This window comes from Falco biarmicus, chromosome Z (genome assembly GCF_023638135.1).
Source record: "Falco biarmicus isolate bFalBia1 chromosome Z, bFalBia1.pri, whole genome shotgun sequence".
In the NCBI taxonomy this organism is placed as follows: domain Eukaryota; kingdom Metazoa; phylum Chordata; class Aves; order Falconiformes; family Falconidae; genus Falco; species Falco biarmicus.
The window spans coordinates 45734247-45758657 of record NC_079311.1 but is presented as its reverse complement, the minus strand read 5'-3'; the positions used below and the strand labels follow the sequence as shown (position 1 = coordinate 45758657).

Here is a 24411-nt window from a genome sequence, read left to right as displayed (position 1 = left end):
GCTGAGTGCACACATTTTCATTACAGAAACTGGAACAGAGGCTATTCCTAAGCGCTGGCCTTATTTTACACATGGCAGTGCAGATACTACCTATATTTATAGAACTGGACATGGCACTTGACAGCTTATCATATGTGGAAACAAACTTAGCCACAATTTTTGATCAATTTTTGATAAAATTTTCATTTCCATCCTGTTCAGTCTGACTTATCTTTTTCTTTATTTGGCAATACAGGACTTCTGTAATTTAGAACAAAATAAAATTTAAAATACACCACTTCATAGAACTGAACAGTCTGAGCAGAACTTCCACTTGTAAATCAGGGATGGCCAGAAGCAAAGCAGAACCAGTATTTCATGGAAGTAATTAGACTGCTTTGTTTCCTGCACAGAGCCAAAGAATTGGGACAATTCAGTTGGGCTGCACAAGAGCTCCCCAGAAATGCAAAGGTCTCCCAGCCTTCTAGCCACTTAAATTTTTGAACTTTATTAGCATTTTTTTTTGGCAAATGTCATGAGGAAATAGCAGTAAGTGTCAACAGAGTTTTGACTCTGCAGCCTGCAAGATGCCACTGAAAGGAAACATGAGCAGGCAGTCAGCAGAAAGAATGTTGCAGCTGTTATGTTGTAGTATTTGCAGCAATCTAGTTTTATGAAAATATAACACTTGTTCCTGCTTGAACAATAAATAGCTTTAGAATGAATTATTGTATGTGAAATGTCTATATATATCACAAAGATGGGTGAATAAAAACACATATTAAGTGTGTGCAACCTTAGCTTCAAAAATACCTATATCAAGTATGGCAGCCAATTTTTCATTAATTAAAAAGCCATTGTCTTTCTTCTAAACCCAAACCTTTAATTCGGTTTTAAAACTGCTGACAAGGCATTTTTTTCTATGCAGAGAATATGGGAGCTTAGCAGACCGTACTTACCAATACAATATCCAGAAGTTATTTTGATTTCAAAAACTGCTATACTGGCAGATCTATCTTGTCCCATTTCACCTTCCAGTACAATCTGCACAATATAAACCAAACTGTAAATTTTAGGATTTCAGTATTGCCATCATCACCCTGGATATTAAAACAGGATAGACAGGAAAAGAAATTAAATATACACGGGGGGCTCACTGCCCTTACAGTCAGGAGAGGTGCTTTTGCTGGAAGAGCTTGGCAGAAGGCATTAAAGACAGTCAATGCTCTTCTTGAGGACAGAAGGCACACTGAAGGACAATGAGACAAAGCCACAAGATTCCACACTTCACATAACAGTGCAGGATTCCAGATTCCTCGGCTGTGACTATGCAAAGTGTTATTGCGAGAGATGCAATGTGACAGGTTTTGGGTAGAAATACTCTCCTCTCAGCCTCTGACTCCTTCCAGAAGGGCACAGAGGACAGGAACAAGAGAGCGCAGCTGCATACCCAAGACCTGGGAGGTGCCGTATCTGCTGCAGGATGCCAGCAGCTCCGACGGGCTGCTGCGAGGTGAGGCATCCTCACTGCATGGCTCAACTGGCTGTGCTTCCCCGTGAGCTGCACCCCACCCCTGATTTTAGGGACAAAGACGTTGACTGACTCACAAGCTGCCAGCCCTGGGTGTGAAAGCCAAGGAACAGGAGGACCCTGAGTGGGAACACTGAAAAGCAGTCTGTACATGCCAACACATGCACCAAAAAGCCTGCGGCACCTTCTAAAATCAAGGGCTTACCTTGTACTTCTTTGTGCTGTTCGTTAAATCTAAGCTAGCTATAAGCCAGCTGTCTGAGGGCTTCCTGGCTGACCACAGCAAACGATCAAAGCTCTCTCCTTCCTGCCTCAAGTACAAGTTGAGCCTGGCAGGATTGGGTGAAGCCTCTGCAGTTGTCGCTATCTGATAAATCAGCCTGACACAGCTCCACTCCTCCGAGTACAGCTCAGGGCTGGACAGCACTGCTTTCTCACCCTCGTAAGATGTATCCACAGAAATGTAATGTCCTGGGAACAGACACACATCAGAATAATATACATCAGAGGCTTTGCTTTTATAAATAAGACAAAAGTACTTATTTATAAAGAATGGTTGGTTGGGGGCTAGGTCAGGAGACTGAGACCACCACTCATTGTGTTAAGCAAGTCATTTAACCTTTTGATATCCCACTGTACCCACACAAATGTCACTTACTGTGTCTCACAGCACTTTTAATCACAATTTTAAAATTACTGGAAATCTTCAGTGAGTGCAAGTTACATCAGTTTAAAGCAGATTAATAAGTAAGTATGGCCCTCCAGAACGGGTAGTTGTAGACAGACAATTTGATTGACAAGATAATTCACACAGGCAGGAATATGCTGCACAAATATTTAGTTGTTTTACAGATCAAAACTCTTTAGCTTCATTTTTATAGTTTAGATTTTAAAACAACACATAAGAAACATGTTGCAGCCAAAAACTTCTAAAGCATTTCTGGTTTGAAGAAGAAAACACAGTTAAGACATTCTTAACTAGTAAAACTCAAATCTACAAAACTGCTGATTCAAAAAAGTGCTAAATGTAAAGCTATATTTAAACACATCAGCAGTCTCAATGGGATTATTTGAAATTACTAAATTTGAACTTGAAATATGTGGATGGATATTTTAGAAGCAGAGCCTAAAACATAACCTTCTCTATAAAAACAAAAGAAAGGATGTGATGACAAGCTAAAAATGCATGAGGAGGAAAGAAAAAAAAAAAAAAGTAAAAGAAACAACACATAGAGAAAGGAGGCAACAGTAAAGAAATCACAGTGAAACAGAAGCCTGGTCCTGCAGACTTTACTAACACATCAAAACCAAGATCAGGAGATTAAAACGGGATACAGGAGTCACAGAAACCTGCAATGCAATGCCAGAAACAAGTGAAACACAGAGAGAAAGGAAATTAAAAAAAAAAAAACAAAAAACAAACCAAAACAACAAAAAAAGAAACAAACCAAACCAAAACCCACAAAAAACCAAACCCAACCAAAACAAAGCTACAAAACAAGCTGAACCATCCATGTTTGAAACATTTTCCCATAGACAATCTGAAAATGATCCTTCTAACTTAGTGGCAATGTATATCAGACAAATCTTACTCCTGATAATAAATCGCACCAGCCAAGCTGCAAGCAAGAGATGTAAGCGCTGTCAGGGACTGTGTCAAGTCAGTCCTTCAGCCAGCAGCACATTAGTAATACTCATCCTCTTTAGACTCCACAGAGCATATATTTCTTCTTTTTTAATCTCACTTCACTTGACCACAGAGCTTGTCTCAGTTTCCACACATAGGTAAGCACTTGCTTTACTTTAACACATCAGCAGCTGGACTGATCTTAAATATATTGCTTGTTTGCACACCCTCCCCTCCCAAATCCTGCCTGAAACCTCCAACTCTACCAAGCCACCCTGGGGTTGCTTCCTAGGAGCTCCCCTAATGCCTGTTAAAGAGTATTCTCTCTGACACATCATTTGCATGGATAGTCACCACCTCCCCAAGGCAAAGAGCTGGTACAGATTTGGTCTATGAGGTTCCCAAAGTCCTTTCCCATACACCCCCAGAAAGATGCCAGGAGCAAGCAGCAGCTCTGACAACATCCGATTCCCTGGGCAATGCATGTTACAGCATCCCCCTGCATCTGCTCCCTCACTCACCTGCAGACACTCTGCACAGCAACCCATTTGTACTGTACATTTTTCTTTAACAGATGCAAGATAAATGATTGCTACTTATTCAGGGGGTAGATGCAGCCTTAAGCAGTATAAAGGGCTGTGTAAATATAGAAAAGCTGCATTTTCTTTCCCTTTTTAGGGAATGGAATTTCTTTTTTTTTTTTTCCCTCTTACCATAATTTCTCTTTATATCTACTGTGTCTGGTTTTAGTCTCTTGGAGGAATATACAAAATCACTGGTTAAGTACGGGTAACTTGTTACTGCAGCAGCATATGAAAGTAAAATAAGCACAGGAATAAATATTTAAAAATAGGCAGCTAATGTGCCTGCCAAATACTCAAATCTGCCACTACATAAAATGTGAGAGTGTAGAACATCCACTGGCATACAGATACCCAGTTAGTTCACAAGAGTTAGCATGCACAGCATTTTTTTGTTGGCATGCACTAGTGCAAGGTACATGTTTCTTTACACGCATGGAGGATAGAGGGGAATCACCAAGGCTTTATCAGAAGTCGAATGCTCCTCACACATTTGATTCTAATTGATATAAGTGGCAATATCCAGTTCAGATGGAGAATCTGTGTTTTTAGGCTAGGCTGCATTTGGATCATTTTGCTTACCAAGAAACCTACAATTCAGAATCCATGCCTGGCAATTTCAGTTTAGATTTAAGCCTATTTTTGTCTGCACTTCATGACAAACCCCATAGGAAACAAAGCCTTATAATACTCATCTTCCCTCCCCTCCTTCCCCCAAAAATACATGAGTGTCAACATAGGAAAACACACTCATACGGAGACCTCAAATTACCAGCTATGAGGCCTAAACGGCTGCCTGGCTTTAGGACTTAATTATAAGTAGACTAAGATTCTTCCACAAAAAATAGTTATTTAAAAGAGAAAGAAAACCTCTTAGAGTTGCCAGTTGAGATTATTATGTTACTATAAACTTGACTCTGCATTCTCTGTTTGCTGTACACTTGCTCTCACTTGGTCTGATTCCTCACTGTCAGGAGAACAAAGATCACAAACTCCCTTTTCAATCGGGGTGGGGGGTGTTGCCTTTTTTAAAAAAGATTATTTCGACCTATTCATTAAGTCTCCAAAACTAAAGTGTTCTCACCCCCAACCTGCTAATCATTGTAGCATCTTCTGGAAGTTGAAATGTGTGATTGGCTCCACTGAAATCAATGGGAGCACTGATAGAGCGCTTTCTGTGTAAGTATCAAGCACAGAAAATGCTAATGTTAGAATTCTTCCAAATGAATGCTGGCATTTACTAAATGGCCTTTGTACTAAACTGTATTTCAGTAAAAGCAATGACATGTGCCACCGCTGCAGAAAGGAAGGTCTCACAATGCAGACCTCAAGGGCTGACACAGAGCAATTGTAAGAGCAAATCAAGGCAAAGAGAGGGTTCCTTGGAGTAAAACAGCAGACAACTTTCCACACACTTCTTTGTGGGAGTAACAGAAGGATATTTAGCACTCTATGGAGAATTTGATGAATGCACAGTGCTGTAGCCTGAAATCTGTCATTAAAAATGTAACATGCAGCTTCATTTTGCAGCATGCCACATGATTTTTTTTTCTGCAAAATCCTCCTCCTCCAAATGCGAAAGGCACTTAATTCACAGCAGTCATTCAGGAGTTATCAAGAGAGGACTACTCTTCAAAATCACAGGAAAGCAAAAGAGAGGTAGTCACAAAATGCTATTAAAAGCCTGTTGACACAGAAACACAAGCATACAATTCTGGCAATTATTTGCTCAGGAGGTAGATGCAGCCCTAAGCAGTATAAGGGGCTGTGCAAATACAGTAAAGCTGCACTTCCCATTTTTTAGGGGCATGGGGTTTTGCTGTTGTGGTGAAGACACCATACAAGCTTCTTCGAAGTTGACAGAAGCCAGGGACCGCTACCTACCTTTGCTTGCTAACAGCTAGCAGTTCCCTGGTGAAGACAAACAACTATAGCCAGGAGAAGAGATGGGAGAAAGGAGACTCTCAGAGGTCCCCCACCACTCACTCACTGCGCAGGCTGGCCAGTAAACACACTTTTTACTCACATTCCTATAATGACTTTTTACCTACTGTGTAACTTCACTGTCTTCTCCTTGACAGTTGAGTCAAACTGTACAGGACCAATGGTGTTATTTTTACATTCCTCCATGTCTAAGCAAAATGTTGAGCCCCGGGGGGATTAGGACACAGTGTTTCAAACTTCTCCCTCCTCAGTGCAACTATGCATTGTGGCAGTAAGACTCACAAAACAAGACCTTTAAAATCCCTCTGTATGCATGTCTCTCATTCTGCTGCTCTAATAAGCAGTTCTGTACAGTCTCTCTCTCAATTCCAGCTGGTGATACATTAAGTCTATGAGTCATTCACCCAAATTTTCCAGATCTATATTTATATTTTTTTATTTACTTACCAGACAGGCATCAATACATCAGTCAGCAGCGATTATATCAATGGCTTAGTGGAAGGGGGGTTGCGACCAGCAATACTACTTTTCCCAAAAAACAGTGCAGAAAATAAACTGATTGCTTTCTCTGTAAATAACACAAACAAGACAAAATGCCATGCACTGGCCAATAAAACAAACCAAATTCCATTGACAAAAAGAAAAAAAAAAACAACGGGGATAACTAAAATTACCAGTTAGCTTTTCGATTATATATTTCCTCTGCAAAACTTTGGAAGGCTAACCACAGACATGTCAGACCCTTCATGGAGTTTGTATCTGATGCAGCTGTTCGCTTAGTTCAGCAAGAGTGTGGCTTTACATATATAAGCAGTGAGCTCCAAGAGAAATAGTATTAAGGAAATATGAAGCAGGAAAAGTTTGGGAATTTCCATTTGATCAAGCACTCATTTATGCAGAAAATTTGCAAAAAAATGTCTTAATGTTGCCAGTCACGTTTGGATTTTCTCTGTACTTCCCATAGAGAAACAGGAAAGAATATTACCAGAGTTTCTTAGGACAAAAAATGATCTACTGATACCTTCTTTGGAATCTCAGTGTCTGGATTTTGGGCTGTGGCTGTAGTGTGGGTTTTTTTAAATATTCTACTGTCAAAAAAAAAAAAAAAGTAACAAAGCAGTTCATTCTTTAGGACCTATTAAGCCTTCTTACAACTCCAGGAAACCTTAATTAAAAATAGTAACGATATAGCCACAGAGACATCATTTTGCAAATTAAGTTTGCACATGGAAGCTGTCCCTGGATACAGATGAGGTTTAGATGAAGGTTCAGAGTTTGACCTAAGAACACTGACATTCTACAAGCTACTTCATATGAGATTTTGGGTGAACCTAGGAGAAGGCTTGTGGCACCAGACAGGAAAGCTTCAGGTTCAACACTTTTCACTCAATTTCTTTTCAGTAGAAAGCAAAATTTTCAACTAAAGTGGACATTCTTTGCTGACAATTTGTCTTGAAAAACAGGACTGTATGTATCAATGTTAAATTTGTCCTGTCTATGAAAAGTTGAGGTTTTCTAAAGAAAATTCTTACTCTGATCAGGAACAGTCCCTTTTGGTAATGCTTTTTCGAAGGAGGACAAAGAGCTGGAGGGGGAGGTGGGCTTTTTTCTAATTTTTTTAGGCAGTGTCTTGGGAAAGCAAAAAACTGCATGAGCAAAAGACTTTTCAGTTGGAGGGAAAGATTTTGCCCTATAATTCCATAAAGAAAGTAAAAGAAATCCCCAAACCAATCAACCACACAAAAGCTTGCACAAATATTTCAGCTGGGCCTACAGCTGGGCCTGAGATTAGAGAATCAGCTTAAACTGCAACTATAGTGACGATTTTTAATGAGAAGTCAAACGAATACAGTTCGGAATACTACAGCCTTACAAGCTAGGCAGCATTGGGCTACAGGGCACCGAGCCCCCACCCCAGGTCCCCATGCCAGAAGCTGTGGTGCAACTCCAGCAAGGTGCTATGCCAGCTCTCAGCTGGCTGCAGGCTTCCTCTTGCTGCCCACATCTGCCTGCCACAGGACAGGTCCCCTCTGGGCAGCCTTGGCCACAACATCACCAAACCTGATGCATGCACATCAAGAGACACCAAGACCTCTTGTGTGAGCAAGGTGTCTCGGTAGCAGCAGTGCATCCCAGGCAGCTGGAGGAAGCATCTCACCACCTCTGCTGGACCCGAGGAGGAGGGCTGTCCACTTCCCAGGCCACTGGGGAGCCTGCCCCATGCCCCCCTCCCCAGACTGATCTGGCAGACTGGGAAGTGTGGCAACCATGGTCCACTCTTGTGTGAGTCAGTGTTTAACCCCTTCCCCAGGCCCTCAGGAGACTTGGCAGCAGCAGTTTCTTCCCTAGATGGCCAGATGCATGCACAAAGCACACCGGGCTGAGTGGCAAAGCCTGTCCCATGTTAATGAAGGTCAAGGCTCAGTTCCAAAATGTCCAGGGTGGTGCCATAATTAAAGCTACTTCACCCCAAAGGGCATAACTGGTATTTTCAGCCCCATGAAGCCACAGATTACTTTATTTCTGGTAAACTGTTAGACTCACACCAGAAGAACTGCATGGTATACATTGGGACCAATTAGCATTGTCATCATGGGAAAAAAACATTTTGGTCTTCAAACCCCCTTTATGTCCTTTGTGGTTTCTTAAAAGCAGCTCTATGAAAACAGCCAAGGGATGGGGAAGCAGGAGGTGGTTTGTGTTCATTCTCTGCAGTGACTGACATGCACTGCTACTGTCAGGGCTCTTCCTCCTCTTGTGTGCCTACAGGGGCACCTCAAGCCTAAGCTGTCACCTTTTTGCAGCAAAAGCCCACGGTCCCTCCTGATTGCTGCCAGCTCCTCAAGCCCCCTTCACTGCCCAGGCAAGGAGGGCACCTGAGTACCCCTGTAAATCTGCTCCTGTGCTGCTCAACTTCTTCAGGGGGAACAACGGGATTTCTAGGCAGCTTTCACAAAGCTGAGTAGTACTTCTTGAAAAGAAAAAACATTTTGTAGAAAAGCACAGCCTCGGGCGATGAACACCCAGGCAGTTCACGCAGGCTGTCACCCACCTTCCTCCTGCTGGATAGACATCACTGACAACCCCAGCTCCCCCGGCAGCATTGTCTCTCCAGCTCGCCCTTACTTTGCAAACTGAGTCTTCTTCCCAGGACTGAGATTATCATTTGGTCCCTTGTTTGCCATGGCCACCAGACTGGCCCAGAAAGCTCATGTTTCCCAATGCTGGGGGATGAATCTTCAAAGGCTCCTTTCCTGGAGGAGGGCTTGGATTAACTACTAGCCCCACCCCCTGCCCGTCCTTTGCTCTCCCAGAAAGTTCAGAAATAGTTGTTAGCAAGCCTGTCAAAACCCACAAAAGTGACACAATTAGCCCTGAAACACCCTGTGCCTGCAGCATCTGGTCACAGCTACTACCACACAGCAAAGCCTTCCAGCCTCAATCCATCAGTGTGCCTGTGAAAAATCTGGCAAAGGTCCAGTCTGTGCTGCTGTTTTCTTATTTAGAGGATTTGCTCCACTGCACTGAGGGACGCTTGAACTCCTAAGAGCTTTTTGGCAACAGCTGTGTCCTCTCGTCTCTCTCCCTCTTGAAGTCCCAAGATCCTTACATCATCCACCAATTACACCACATCTCCTGTTTGTTCCAAACACAAGCATGTGGGTTTGTTTTCTGTCACTATGACCTCACAGATTTTTATACACTTCTCAAATTTTCTTTCTGCTTGTTCCAACCAACCCATCAGTCTGAGTAAGCTTTTGTTCAGACAACTTGGTTCTCATTTTCATGCTGTTCATTACATAATTTTGACAACTTTTAATCTGCTGACACAAAGGCTGCCAGGTTCTTCTCCAGTATCTCTCGTTTTCCTTGCAACAGCTCTTTCAAAGAGCCATCACCATGATTTCTATTCTATGATTTGGAAACAACCTATTCTGTCTCTTCTATGATTTGGAGATGCCAGATTCTCTGCTGTGAATCTCTGAATCAGAAATAATTCAGAAAAGTCTTTTCTTTATTCTTTGTCATCCTAAATCAGTTTCCATTGTCCTCAGTGCACAGGGAATATTAAAGATAAAAGCTACATAAAGTAGAAATAATCAGGCATCTATTTGTTCACAGTGCTCACCTCTTTGAGTACTAGCTCTATCCCTTTGCTAGATTGTGTTTCCACCAGGATCAAGCAAACAGGGGAAAGCACTGTGATAGCTCTACCAGCACAGCTCCTTGTCCTGGTACAGTGCATCACAGGGCTGCCATCCTTCAGCAAAAGAATATGAAATTTCACTCTTACAGTATTTCCTTGCATTATGTTGTCTGTTTACTTTCTTCATGGCTCCTTTCATTTCTTTGTGCAGATGCACATAGTGTGGTGTGGTGGGTTATGCCTGTAATGTATTACAAGCTCTGCTTTGTATTATGTGCTGATCATGTCTCAGCCTGCCCAAAGCAAACCTACCCATCCACAGTCCACACATCTTTGGCACTTCTTTGAAGGTAAATCCATCAGATTTGGAACCCAGATGAAAACTGTTGGCCTGTGCCCCACAGGGGAACCAACACAAGGAAGCTGGTGAGCCAGACGATGAGACAGGGCACTTCTCTTGTTTTAAGAGGGGGAGCTTCTGGAGCCAGGCCTCTCCTCAGATCAGAGTGACAGGCACAGCCACGGGGAGTAAGAGGTTGAGAGAAGAAAGAGATACTCCAATCCCCACCAAACTCATTTTCATTGCTGCTTTTCAAGATTTCCATTAATATGGAAGATTATGCTGTTATGCTTCAAAAGCGAAGACTTCTTAGTTGAGAAATTCCTTGGTATGCTCCAAAGGGGTTAAACTAAAAGCTTGCAGTGCTCACCATCCAAGCAAAACCCTGAAGCAAACCTGCACTGAGCCAGGGAAGTGAAAAGACTCTGGTCACAGCAAGCAGTGGCCTTGGGAGGGAGAGGACAAGTGAGCCTTGGAACCAAGGCGAGCAGGAACAAGTTTGCCCAGCATGACTTGACTTAGCTTCGGTGCACAAGGGAGCAAGGTCACTGTGTGCAGGGGGTCCTGCGTCAGGCTGCAACACTAACCTTGGGGAAAAAACCAAACTTGAACCAGTAGCCTTCTGGAGTGCATCTCCAAACCACAGGGACACGCTCAGTGAAAGATTACAAAAGCAAAACTTTTCTACTTCATGAATCTGCTCTCTCTGCATCTGCCAAATCACTTGGACTATTGCATTACCCTGAAAACCAGCTCATCTGCCTAAATGCTTGTCTGTCTCTCCCAACTACTTCAGATCAACTAATAAAATGTAACCTTTGCCCACAAGTCTTGTCCCTCCAAGGAAAGTTATAAATGTGCTTGGCCTATACAAATTGCATTTACTCTGATACTCACCTGGGCCCTAGGTCCTACATAAGACTGAAAAAATATTTGAAATATTTGGTTTCACTGGCTTCAGAAGCTGAACTCCTGTGAGTTCCCACTTCTGTAAGCTTGGTGATTTTATACTCTTTTTTTATACCAGGATTGTTAGGATCACTGGCAGTTTCTCAGATTGAGCAGTGATGTCACATCACAAAATACAAACAGAACTGCTAACAGACAAAAGTACATATTTATATCCGTGTCCTGAAGTAGCTTAATTCTGAAATACAGAAAGTGCTTACAGGTGAGCTAATCAGATCCTGTGGGCTGCTAGCAGCAGCCTGGCAGAAGGTCACCTGAGGGAGCCAGCCTAGCCATGCCATCAGTTTCCAAAAACTGTTGGAGGTTACTGCCTTGTAGTGAGTTTATCACTAGCTGCCCCTGTGGGAGCTGCTGATGTGTTTACTTAATGGCCACTCCCGAGTAATCCACTCTAAAGAAGAAAGTAGCCACAGTGACTCATCTTCTGCCCAAGCAAGCTCCATCCTGGACCAGGAACATGCAATGGTGAAGATTCAGCATCTGCAACCACAAACCCCACAGCTAAGGAATACATCTTCTGATGTTGAACACGACAACCACCAGGACCACGGCTAATATTTCCTGGAGCTCTGCAAAACTGCATCCAGCAGCTAGCCACTTCAAAGATCAACACTGGTGGCTTCAGTTTAGCAGGGACATTTCTAGGCTCGCAGTCCTGTACATCATTCCTGCCTGGCAGGAGGCTGGTAGCAACTGAGGGTGTGTGTGAGTCTCTGCAGACAGACTGAGCCAAAACCCACGAAACTGGAGAATGGGATTCTTCAGGGGTTGATAAAACTAGGCCCAGGTTAGAGAACTGTAATCTCTAAAAACATCTCATGCACATTTTAGGGGAATGGAAAATAGTTGTACACTTAATCCTGAAACTTACCTTTGAGCTTTAAGTACAGCCTGTTGTACCGTCAGGTTGGTATTGAATTCCCTGTGTCCAGAGAAGTTTGCCAAAGGATTTTTCGTTCAAGTATAACGCATCCAGCTTCCTGCCTCTTCCCTTCAAGCAGAAAGTATATTTCAAATGATACATATCCATGCTCCATGGAAGGGTACATCCATTGGAAGCTGAGATGGTCATAATCCTACCCTTGCAAGTGAGCTCCTTTTGACAAATATGAATGATGGACTTCTGAGTACCCTTAAACAGAAGCTGTTTAAACTGGCAAAATTAAACATGAGATTAATTCACAGCCTGGGAAGCTTGGGATTCAACCTATCAAGGACACTCTAAGGCGGGGTTCTTCAAACTACGGCCCATGGGCCAGATACGGCCCCCAGGGTCCTCGATCCGGTCCCCGGTATTTACAGACTCCCCCTCCCCCCCCCGCCCCCCCCCCCCCCCGCCGGGGGCTGGGGGGGGAAACCAAGCAGCCGCAGATGGCTGCCTGCCGCTGCATCCATGCGCCGGCCCCCTGGTTAAAAAGTTTGAGGACCCCTGCTCTAAGCTTTGCTTTTTCTTCTTCAATTATCATTCTCTATCCCTTTTTGTTGAGTAGGTAATTTTAAAAATATTCAATGCTACAAGTCAAAAGGCAGGAATGAAAGCTTGCTCCATTTTTTTGCAGAAATTTGCATGTACTTTTTAACACCAGAATGACCTTCCAGTTTTTACAGGGATTATAAAAAATTTCTCATTGATAAATTTATTGCTAGTCTCAAAATTAAGAAGACCCCAAAGTATTTCACAGGATGCTATGGGACTCTTTGGGGAGGGGCCGATACCCTATGGCTCCCTCCCCTCTGCCTCAGTAGTTGCAGTCTGTAGTACCACTGCAAGGAGGTTCAGTTGTGGAGCTTCATCTCTGAGCAAGACATTTGGACTACCCAGAATCATGTTTGTAAGGATCACTTGATATCAAAAGCAAAAGAACGTCCTTGTGCAAACTCCAGTCTAAGGGACCAGGAAGAAATGGTGCGGATGAACATTGTGAACATTCAGGCATTCAGGAGATTTAGGAAAGTATTTTGCTTTCTACAAGGTATCTAATTGTTGACCATAATCAACAGAGTTTTGATACATTTTAGCTTCCCTGGGCTTTGTGTTTTAATTAAAACAGCCCAACAAACTCTTATTCAGGACCCAGTCCAAGTCAGCAAACCACTTCACACTTACTAATTCAACTCAGGACATCACACGTCACCCAGAATATGCAGAGGGATCTGTCATCTGTCTGGCCCCGTCCAGTCCTCACACATCTGTCATGTGATGGTGGCCTCTCTGCTCCCCCTCGCTAAGTGATGGTCAATAGATGAATTCCCTCAGGCAGCCTCTTCACACGCCCCCACAGCCGCCCAGGGACACAGATGCTCAGACTTTATTATTAGCACAGGCCCCAAGTATTTCCATTTTTTTTCTAGATAACTTTGGAAGTAAAAAGCTACTGAAAGTTTTGGCAAATTCTAGCACTTACTGCAACATCATTTCAGTGACTATCCAATATTATCCTCAGGCATTTGCTTGCAAAGGCATTTAGCATGCCCCTGCTGAGCTATAAGACACATTTATCAAGACATAAATAGCACTTGAGGTATAAACTGGTCATTGGAAAAAATCTATCAATCTGACCCTGCCAGTTCATGACACTGTTACCCTCAAAATATTCTGACTCCCATTTCCCTGCCAAAGAAAGTAAAAGGGTGTCAAAACTTTCCGAAGTATTAGACTTTATGGGCCCTCATTAGGTTTTTGTATTTTTTTTTCTCATAACAGATTATTAAGGCTATTAGGCCTCATTCTACATTCTTTACATCCTAAATATCCTAGAGTGATCACACAGATGTTAATAAAGTTTACGTATATCCATAAACACCATTTAGATTAATTTACCTTGGTGGGCTTGGACTGCCAAATGTCACCAGGCATTTACCACCACCCACAGGCAGTGGCTCCCTTGCAAATGTGCACCCCAATTTATTGCTCACAATGTGACCAAGAGACCCCAAAAGTCAGATCTGACCCTGCATCTTCCCAGCCAGCTCTTTGTACCCCACACTGGTCACAGGTGGATGCTCAGGAAAGAATTAAGCATCAAACAAGCAGCTTGAGATACTTCCCCCTGTGCCCTTCCAGTCCCTGCTGACGTTTTCCAGCGATGTGGGCTGCCTGAGCTGGTTGTGGCATCTACTGTTATCAGCAGATGAGGCCCACTGAGCAGCTTGTGCTTCATACTTATTCTAAATAAAAAGAAACTATGCAGAAAATAAACTCTGTAAAAATAACTTTCTCTATCTGCCAAGCTTTGTGTGGTCTAAAAACAGTCCTTAGTCCAGTTTTTCTAAGAAAGGCTTTTAGTGTCGTATTTGCCATAAAGCACAGTTCAGAAGTTAGAGACAAGTCAAATGCTGAAATGCTTGAAGGTGTTACCAAATTTCATACAGTGTCAGCGAACACATTCAGCACCAGTCCCAACACATTTTCTATATGTTTACAGTTTCCCCAGGAACAGCGGGTCTTGTGCTGGAAAAGTATTTTCTGCAACGACGCAGGCTGTGGAGATGGGAGCCAGGTGCCTGTGCCCCTGTACCCACTCCCCACGCTTGCCAGCACTGGCTGGAGCCCTGGCATGCCTGGCTGGCCACTGGCAATGACTCACCACTTTGTTTCTGGCATCAAGAAACAGATTTTCAAGCCTCACATTGTCCTGGCAGCTGATCCCACCAGTTTTGCCCATTACCCTGCAGAGTCAGAAACTTGCACTGCCTGCAGAGCAAGGTTGTGTACTGGAGGAATCTGCAGTTGTACTCAGCCAAGAACTATCAGTGGACATCTCTGGGATTACAGAGGCAATTGACTCCTTAATTAATTGTTAATAACTGATTAGACTAGCTCCACAACCTTTATTTTGGGTTCAAGTTTCACACACGCTGCCCATCTCTTAAAAGTGAAGGTGTGGGATTACCTTTTCCAGCCTGCACTAGAAGCTATAAACTCAGACAGCATTGGCAGCTGCTCATAACTCAGACACGAGATACATTTGCCATGAAACATGTTATCAGCGCAAATTTCTGACACAGTCTCCAGCCTCCCCCTTTCCGGTGGGGCAGTGGACAGACCCATGTCCACACCCCTGAGAGAGTGAAACTCCCAGAGCTGCTGCTGCTTCTCCTCCACACCTCAAAAGCTCAAAGTAAACTAGGCCAGTAGTTGCTTGCCAAGTTTTGTCTTGGAAAACAAGGGAAATATTTATGACCGCTGGGAACTCGGAGAAAAAAAAGACAACGTTTCTATGTGTGATACTGAAATAACCCAAAGTACTGAGCCAGTACTCCTATAACCGCCGTGCTCTGAGGGAGGAAAACACAAGGTCTCACTCAGCAGTCTTCAAAAGTCTGGTCTCTAACACTATCAAGAAGCTGATCCAAGCCAATATAGTATATAACAGCCATCTAAGGCAAAAAATCTTCATGTTCAGAATTTAGGAAAACATAATTTTGCAAGATTATACTGCAAACCAGAACTTTGCTATACAGATATTATTTTTTCATTTATAAAAGAAAACTGGTGATGAAGGGGGATCAGTAAAATGCATCATGCAAATAGGTAACTAAATTTTCTGTGAATTTTTAAGAAGCAAAAAAAGCACACAATGTAAAGGCTACAGCATGCAATACAAAGACAGAAACCAAGCAGGCATATTCATATACATGGCTATTTCCTTGCTTTTAAAAGTGCTATTTATTTATTTATTTATTTTCCACAGGATTTTTTTTCCATGCTGGCTTTTTAAAAATCTGCTCTTAAAACAGAAATCAAAGTCTGCAATATCTTTTTCATTTTGCAAATAAAAGAATTGTTTCTTTGTTATGCTTCTGAGTTTTGAGGCAAAGTATAGGAATACTAACTGCCAGGAAACTAGCTTCAAGAAATGCCCGTGGTTGTGCTTGTAACCCTCTGGGGAGGAAAATGGCTTTGCTTCCCAGCTGTTCTCAGACCCAAGCCAGTTCAGGAGAATATATACTGATTCCAGCAAGGGAAGCATACAACAAATTTAAACCTCCTTTCCTCCTCCTCCTGCATCTCTGTGCCACGTGAAGCACAGTCAGGAGAAAACTAAACCCACAGAATCTTACTGAAAACAGATCTAACTACGTAGCTTCACCTCTGTTCAGCTGTTTCATGGGAGAATAAACCTGTCATTGCTTTTTTGTATCTCCCTCCGTAAGTAATTCAGCAGTATACGAGGGCTTGAATTCTACATCACAGATAAAAGTGGAAATAAAACTGTATCAACTGAAAAGTTTGTTTAATCATGGCCTAAGGGATCGTCGATGGATCACTGAATAGAAACTATAAGCACAAACTAAATTATTTCTTGTATCAAGCAAAAGCTGTGTCTGCCTGCCAGATGATGCAAAATAACTCTATGGCAAAGAGTCCTGCAGATAGGCAGGCCAGTGACAGGCAGAAGGCTGGTAGCTACCAAAACCCACTGCACTTCTGTGTAGATCTCTTGGCATTTAATGTTTATCCTTTGGCATGGAGGAAATGTGTCACAAGAAGCATTAGGCCACCTCATATGGACAGGAAAGGATTCCTCTGGTGCAGGATGTGAGGCAGACATGGGCATCACATCCCCTACTGACTAATTTTCATGGGTAAAAGTGGTGAAGACATTCCCCATCAGACACTCACACCTACAGAACACAGTGCACAGGCTTTCTAGTGCCAATGTGACCTGCACACTGCATAAATGCAGCATCTCCTGTCCAGCTCATTACCTTTTTAGTTGTTTGCTGAATCTCGAGAACATCCAAAATCCCTAACATCAAAATTTCCTTCTGGGCACGTTTCCCCTGTGAAATTTATATCCTTTCTTTTCAGGGAAAAAGGGTACATAGACATTTGATGGGACAATGAAGTAGTTCAGTAAGTCTTTCTAACTGGAAAGCAACCGTGGGCCACTTTTTAAAGATGATCACCCTTCTTGTGGGAGTTCCTGGTTATATCAAAACAAATGTGAGATAAACCGAATCGGGCACACTTTAACAGTGTCTAGCTAACATTATCACTTATTTCTTCTGCAGAAGCAATGATGAAGGAGATTCCTACTGTAGCACCATGGCTTGAATTTTCACATAAAAATCACACCTCATCTTTTTGAATGCCCCTCCACAACAGCTCTGAGTTAGGTGTAGAATTCAGCCTCAGGACAGACTTTTAATAAACATTAATTGAAGGAGAGAAGTATATTCCCTACTCGAAGAGAGCTGAAACTTCACTTTTAGTTTGTGTATGGTCATATTGTGTATTTGTACAAGTGTTGCTGTAGAATTACAACATATGGAAACTTGGGCAACAGATCATGCAAACAGACATAATCCTAGTAATGAAGTATGTAAACAAAGAGAAAGCAAATTCCACTGCAACAAAACTGTACTCAACAGACAGACCTGTTGCAGTGTATTTCTGTGCCAGCTATGAAATCAACATGATAGCATAGCTGAATATACAAATGAGGTTCAATAAAATTCAGAACCTGGTCAAGATGAGCCAAATAGTAATTATATATTAATATTCAAAATTAGCAGCCATTTCTTAACCTCAGAAAATTCTCAGCCACTGAGAACAATCTGTGATACAGAGGGATATGGATTTGATCGATGAACTACTCGATGGATAAGGAATTGGCTGGATGGCCATACCCAAAGCGTTCCAGTCAATGGCTCACTGTCCAAATGGAAACTAGTAATGAGTGGCATCCCTCAAGGGTCCGTGCTGGGATCAATACTGCTCAGTGTCTTCATCAATGCCATAGACAGTGGGGCTGAGTGCCCCTTCAGCAAGTCTGCAGGTGACACCAAGCTGAGCAGTGCCATTGATTCACTTGCGGGAAGGGATGCTATCCAGAGGGACTTTGACAGGCTTGAGGAGTGGCCCATGCAAACCCCATGAAGTTCAACAAGGCCAAGTATAAGGCCCTGCACCTGGGTTGGGGCAACCCCCAGCATCAATACAGGCTGGGGATAAAGGGATTGAGAGTAACCCTGCAAAGAAGGACCTGGGGATACTGGTGAATAAAAAATTGGACATGAACCCACAATGTGCACCTGCAGCCCAGAAAGCCAACTATATCCTAGGCTAGATAAAGAGAAGCATGGCCAGCAGGCTGAAGGAGGTGATTCTCCTCCTCTACTCCACTCTCATCAAGACCTGACCTGGAGTATTGCACCCAGCTCTGGGGTCCCTAGTAGAAGAAATACACAGACCTGTTGGAGCAAGTCCAGAGAAGGGCCACAAAAATTATCAGAGAGGGCTGAAGCTCCTCTCCTATGAAGACAAGCTGAGAGAGCTGGGGTTGTTCAGCCTGAAGAGAAGGCCCTGGGGAGACTTTATTGCAGCCTTTCAATATCTAAAGGGGACTTCTAAGACAGATGGAGAGAGACTTTTACCAGGGCCTCCAGTGACAGGACAAGGGGCAATCATTTTAACCAGAAAGAGGGCAGATGTAGGTTGGACATAAGAAGACGCTTTTTAGAATGAGGGTGATAAGGCACTGCAACAGGTTGCCCAGAGAAGCTATGGATGCTCCCTCCAAGGAACTGTTCAAAGTCAGATGGAACGGGGCTTTGAGCAAGCTGGTCTAATGGAAGGTGCCCCTGCCCATGGCAGGGGGGCCAGACTGGGTGATCTCTGAAGGCCCCTTCCAACCCAAACCATTCTATGAGTCTATGACATTAAATATGAATGCAATTGTGGAATAAGTTGGTAAGATCAGAGAATAAAGCAATTACAATAGAGTACCTCATTACAGTTGCTAATTCAAAATTAATTAATTCAATTAATGTTGGTTGAAAACTAAAAATACATCATCACTGAAGATAACAGCAAAGTCAATTTGGAGTACTACCTATGTAATCAGTTTGATTTGAATCTGACCAGGGAATAGATTAAGGTACTCACCTCCAGAGTAAGTCTGGAGCTGAACAACCCATCTCATGCTTGTTTGTGATGCTTACTGAAGTTGCCACAGAGCAGGTACATCCTCCCGTACTGCTTATTGTTCTTTGGTTATGGGTGCTTGCAGACATGTTGTTGACACAAGGCTGTTATTAGCAGCTACTGATGATGGGCAGCAGAAGCAGCTGGGATAGGGGACTTAGTATTTCATAATTTTTACAGTTCTCTCATCTTCTTGGGAAAATTTTAAGGTTTGTTGTTTGGCAATTCACCGCCATAAAATGCTGGGAGAGCAAAAGAGGTTGAAAAGCAGAGCCATGACTCCAGTTAAGTATAAAAATTCCATGGTGCATATCAACTCCTATTTGATGTGGACTCCTGCAGCATGCCCCTCTCAACAGATTAACTGTGGTCTAATTATCTAATGCCTTCATGACTTGAGATAATCTCTGTCACTCTAGACTCCCATCCATGCCCTTGCAGGGCTGTGTTTCTTGTAGCCTTCAGGTAGCTCAGTGGGTAACAGTGACCATAGGAGCACTAATGGGAACCTTGCAGATTTCCCGTGCACATCATGCAGCCTCCTCAGCAGCATGTCAGTAGAGTCACTGGTAAAATGTACAGACCCACTCTGCAGGTACAGCCTGCAAGCATCTCTCTCCAAAAGATTTTACAGGCTGCCACCTTCTATCAGGCTAAAGCAATGCATTATTATGAGGCCCCTTCAGACTGTCACCCTTCCCTCTCAGAGAATTTCCTGCCATATAACAGAGGTCATACACATGCTATACAAACTAGGATGGTACAATCACCAAATTAGAAAAGTCCTCAAGAGGGAAGTTTAGCTAGTGCAGATATCCAGCAGGCAACAATTCCATTTCACACCAAGTTTCAAAGTTTTAAGGTTGTTGTTTTTCCTCTTTCCCCAGAATCATTTGAGTATTTTCAAACCGTGGACTTACATTGAAACTCCTGTTGCACTGGGCTTCAGCTGGAGCTCTTCCTTTCTCTCTCACTTTATGAGTAGGAAACAGAGATACCTAAGCTGACAAGTGGGTGCCACATGCAATATTGCAGTAAGTGGCTAGTTATTCTCTTAAAAATAGTAGACTAACTTGCAGGTTGACTAAAGGCATAGCAATAAAATCCCCTTCTAGATGCATCACTAACAAAAACCACAGAATGGTCTATCAAAAAGAAACAGCACAAAAGCTAAATGGCTCTGGAAAGGCTAACAGGAGAAGATCTAACTGACCCAGCACGGGAAAAGATTATTGGAGCCCTCTGCAAGTAAGGGGTGATTGATCATGTAACTATTTTTGGCTTCAACATCCACCAGCTGTGAAGTCGATTCCAAATTCATGAGTGCTTCTTCATAAAAAAACAAACAGTGATTACAGCTTTGTGCTTTTTACCTCCACGTGGTAAAGGTACAAACTACACATACCACTCATCTTTTTTCCATATATGACAACTTCACTGTGCAAAATTCTCTCTTCTTTTTCAAACAAACTACAGTTACTGCCCTAATAACTCTCCAGTTTGACACTTAATTTAAAATAAACACTAGTGGCTATATTTAGAGAACAATCTGGTATTGGTATAAATCCTCTCATGTTTCCACTTAAGCACAGAAGAATATTCTTGGCCAGGAAAGAAATCCCTCTGGAAAAGGTCTTGTAAGAACTAAAATGCAAAGCAATGACTATATAGGAATTAGTAAAGATTCATGTGTTTGAACTCCTCCTGCTTTTTACTAAACTTACACAAAGCAACAGCTTAGGTTAACATTGCCTATCTATATGTATGCATATTTAAAATGTTACAAGTCACCCTACTTGAAATGCTATAAGCTTGAAATGAGGTATTCACATAGCTACATAAGTTTTCAAGGATATAGACAAAGATGCTAATAAGTGGTTTGCTGACAGTATGTACTGTGAAGCCAAATATGCAACTGCAGATGCAGATACTAAGCAAACTAGTATACTGACACAGACTTGTGAACAGACTTTATTCCACTTACTGACAGATTTTATCGTTGTTTGGGCCCTGGACATTATAATGTCTCCAAGGCATATCTCTAAGGGAAAAAGAAATCCTATTTTCTTAAACATCTTGTTGCTATATTGGGTACACTAAAAATCAAGGTACCAGGACGCTTGTATTTGTAGTTTTCATTTGTGTATGTGCATGTATGCCAGTACTCAAGACAGCCTTTATTTCCCTTTATGAGAACTTAGGAATTCAAACAATCACAAATTAGTTTACACTTAGAAAAACCATAAACAATGATCTTCTGATTACTGGGAAGGCTCCAAATTTGTTCACAGCTATGGGAGTACACTGCTGCTTAAGCTATGGCTCAAAGCCTGAGCAGTACTAAAAGCTCCTCATTTTCTTGCTGCTGGTATTGAGCATATTTTCTACTGAACTCTAAAGGATGGCACCAAACCATAGGGCTCCATAATGGAAAACTACACACTGCGGAGTAGAGTATCCCTGCTCTGCTACAGAATCTCACAGTTGTTCTGCCATAATCATACAGGACAAAGTCAGCTATCACCTGACACTTGGGTACTCAGATCATGATTTTCCTGGGATGAAAAAGATCTCAGTAAGATTGTGAAACATGGTGTGACACATGAAAATGTGTCTTCAAGTCTCTGGTCTTCTGGTTCCAGCTCCTACTTAAAGTTTGTAAATTTTTGTGACTGCTTGCCACAAGCGTGTACAAGTTTAAGGCAGGGAATAAACTTATCTGTACACCAGACACGTGGCACATGGGGGAAAGAGAGAAGGGATTTGCTAAGAGCTGACAACAATAATAAATACTGATAATAAACTGCAGGTCAGCCTGGGGATACATGGCTTGGGAGAATTAAGGCCTTTATTTCCCAAACAGATGCAAGGCTGACAGTGCAGACATCTAAGTCTGTTTCATCACTTGTCTGAATGTATTCTGATGAGCTGAGAGCAACTCAGAGTCCATATCCATTCATTTGTCTGCCTCCCTGCTGACTCCACTGAACAATGATGCCAGTTACTGTCAGCTCTGTCGTATGGCCTTAAGTGAACTCAGCTCACTTTGGCTAAACAGCTGTAAAATGGTACTTTCAGTTAAGGACGTTCATTTCCCGAATGATCTGCTAAGAGTGACTAGATGAAGCAGAACTATTTTGCTAAAGCTTCCTTAGGATAAAAATCATGTGTAAAACAGCACACACCAAAGACAAGAAGTCTTCAAGTGGCAATTACTAAAAAAGTAGGAAATGATGAACAGACCCTTTTGCAAAATCCATCAGAGTGCACTACACCTTAGCTTATCTGTTTCCCATGAAATCTTGCAGCCATGAGCATCAGAAAACCTTAGCTAGAAAATCAAGCCCCAAAAATACCAGCAAGGAACAAGTCTTCCGTATCCTGTCAACAATGATTAAAATGTCATTCATCTAATGGGGGACCTGCAACAAACTCTCATTTCTTCTCCTGAATGAGGCTACAGAGATTTCATATACACATACATATAAATGGACTCAGACATATACTCATACATTTGACTATTCTGTTTAATTCTTGCCTTTAAGAGTAGCAAATATTCTCATGTTCTTCATTATGGGTGGAGATGTCTCTGAAAGACCACTGTAGTAGGGCTTAACTTTTAATCAAAAACATGAAGATACCACAGAATTACAGAACAGTTGAGGCTGGAAGGGTCCAGCACCCCTGTTCAGGCAGAGCCACCTACAGCCAGTTGCCCAGGACCATGTCCAGATGGTTTTTGAGTATCTCTAAGGATGGAGATGCCACCAGCTCCCAGCAACCCTCACAATGAAAACATGTTTCCTGATGTTCAGTGGGAACCACCTATGTTTCTGTTTGTGCCTGTTGCCCTGATCTTCTCACTGAGCACCGCTGAAAGGAGCATGTCTCCATCCTCTTTGGACCCTTCCTTCAGGTATTTTTATTTATTTATAGAAGATCCCCCTTAAGCCTTCTTTTCTCCAAGCTGAACTGTCCCTGCTCTTGCAGACTTTCCTCATAGGAGAGATGCTCCAGCCTCTTCATCATCTTCAAGACTCTTCATTGGGGTCTCTCCAGTATCTTGCACTGGGGAGGCCAGAACTATACACAGAACTCCAGACAGGGTTTCACCAGTGCTGAACAGAGAGGAAGTATCACCTCTCCGGACCTGCTGGCAACACTCCTCCTAACGCAGCCCAGGGAACATTGCTGGCTCATGTTCAACTTAGTATCCATCAGAACCACCAGGTCCTTTTCTGCCAAGATGCTTTCTAAGCAGCCCCCAACATATGTTCTGGCACAGGGCTGTTTCTCGGCAGGTGCAGGACTTCATACTTCTCCTTGTTGAACTTCATGAGGTTCCTGTCAGCCCATTTCTCCAGCCCACTGATGTACCTCTGGAGGCCAGCATGACCCTCCCATGCATCAGTCACATCTCTCAGTTTTGCATGATCTTCAAACTTGCTGATGGCATACTCTACACAATCATCCAGATAATGAGGATGTTGAACAGGATCAGACCCAGTATTGACCCCTTGGGTACACCACTAGTGACTAGCCTCCAACCATACTTCGTTCCAGTGATCACCACCCGTTGGGCTCAGCCCGACCATTAAGTCAGTTTTCACCTCTGCTCATCCAGACCATACTTCAAACACCTTCTTTACGAGGATCTTACTGGTATAGAAAGTCAAACAAACAAACAAAACCAACCCTGCCAACAAACAGAACTTCCAGGTATGTGAAATGTAAACAGGTGCTAAAAGTGTTGAAAAACTTCCAAATTAAGACTGGAAGCCCTCTTCCCTTGTTCTTCAGCTTCTCATTGCATGTAATGTCACAGCCTCAGCAGCTAAGCTTCCAGTTAGTTCTCCAGCAAGAGAAGCCTAGACTTCATATTTCTAAACTGGTCTCAGCTAAGGTGCCATTACACACCAAAAAAGGCAAAAGAGACAAATTACTTTTTTGCTCCTTTGAAAACAGTTTTAAAGTATGCTTTTGGGCATTTTTACTGTCCACCTGCAGCACACATGCAGTGAGAGAGCAGCCATGTCACAGGACACTTCTATTTCAATATCACACACATCTTGGCTGCAACTCATGTTGCCTTCCCCATCAGCAACATGAGTTGCCCTGCCTTCCCAACCCAACTATACCTCAAAGAATATAATCTTGCAAATAACAATAGTAATAAAACAAATAATAATAAATCACTGTTGCCTCAGAAAGATTTTTAAATACAGAACACATCAGTTAAGCTCATTAGTTCTAACCTCCTTTACGAGAGGGGACATGCCACTTTAAAGGAAAATTAAACAGATTTTCTTATTGTGTTTTTCTGATTTTATTTTCCTCCATTCATATTTTCTAGATTAAAT

At 42.6% G+C, this 24411-nt stretch overlaps 1 protein-coding gene across 1 annotated transcript in view; it reads right to left on the bottom strand.

Moving 5' to 3' along the window:
- MAMDC2 (MAM domain containing 2) overlaps nucleotides 1-24411 on the bottom strand; it is a 65131-nt gene that overhangs the window by 29882 nt on the left and 10838 nt on the right. Inside the window, exons 3-4 of the mRNA XM_056325485.1 lie at nucleotides 1716-1981; nucleotides 939-1023 (exon numbers count right to left, since the gene is read on the bottom strand). Of these exons, the coding sequence (XP_056181460.1) occupies nucleotides 939-1023; nucleotides 1716-1981 (351 nt within the window). The remainder of the gene's footprint in view (nucleotides 1-938; nucleotides 1024-1715; nucleotides 1982-24411) is intronic.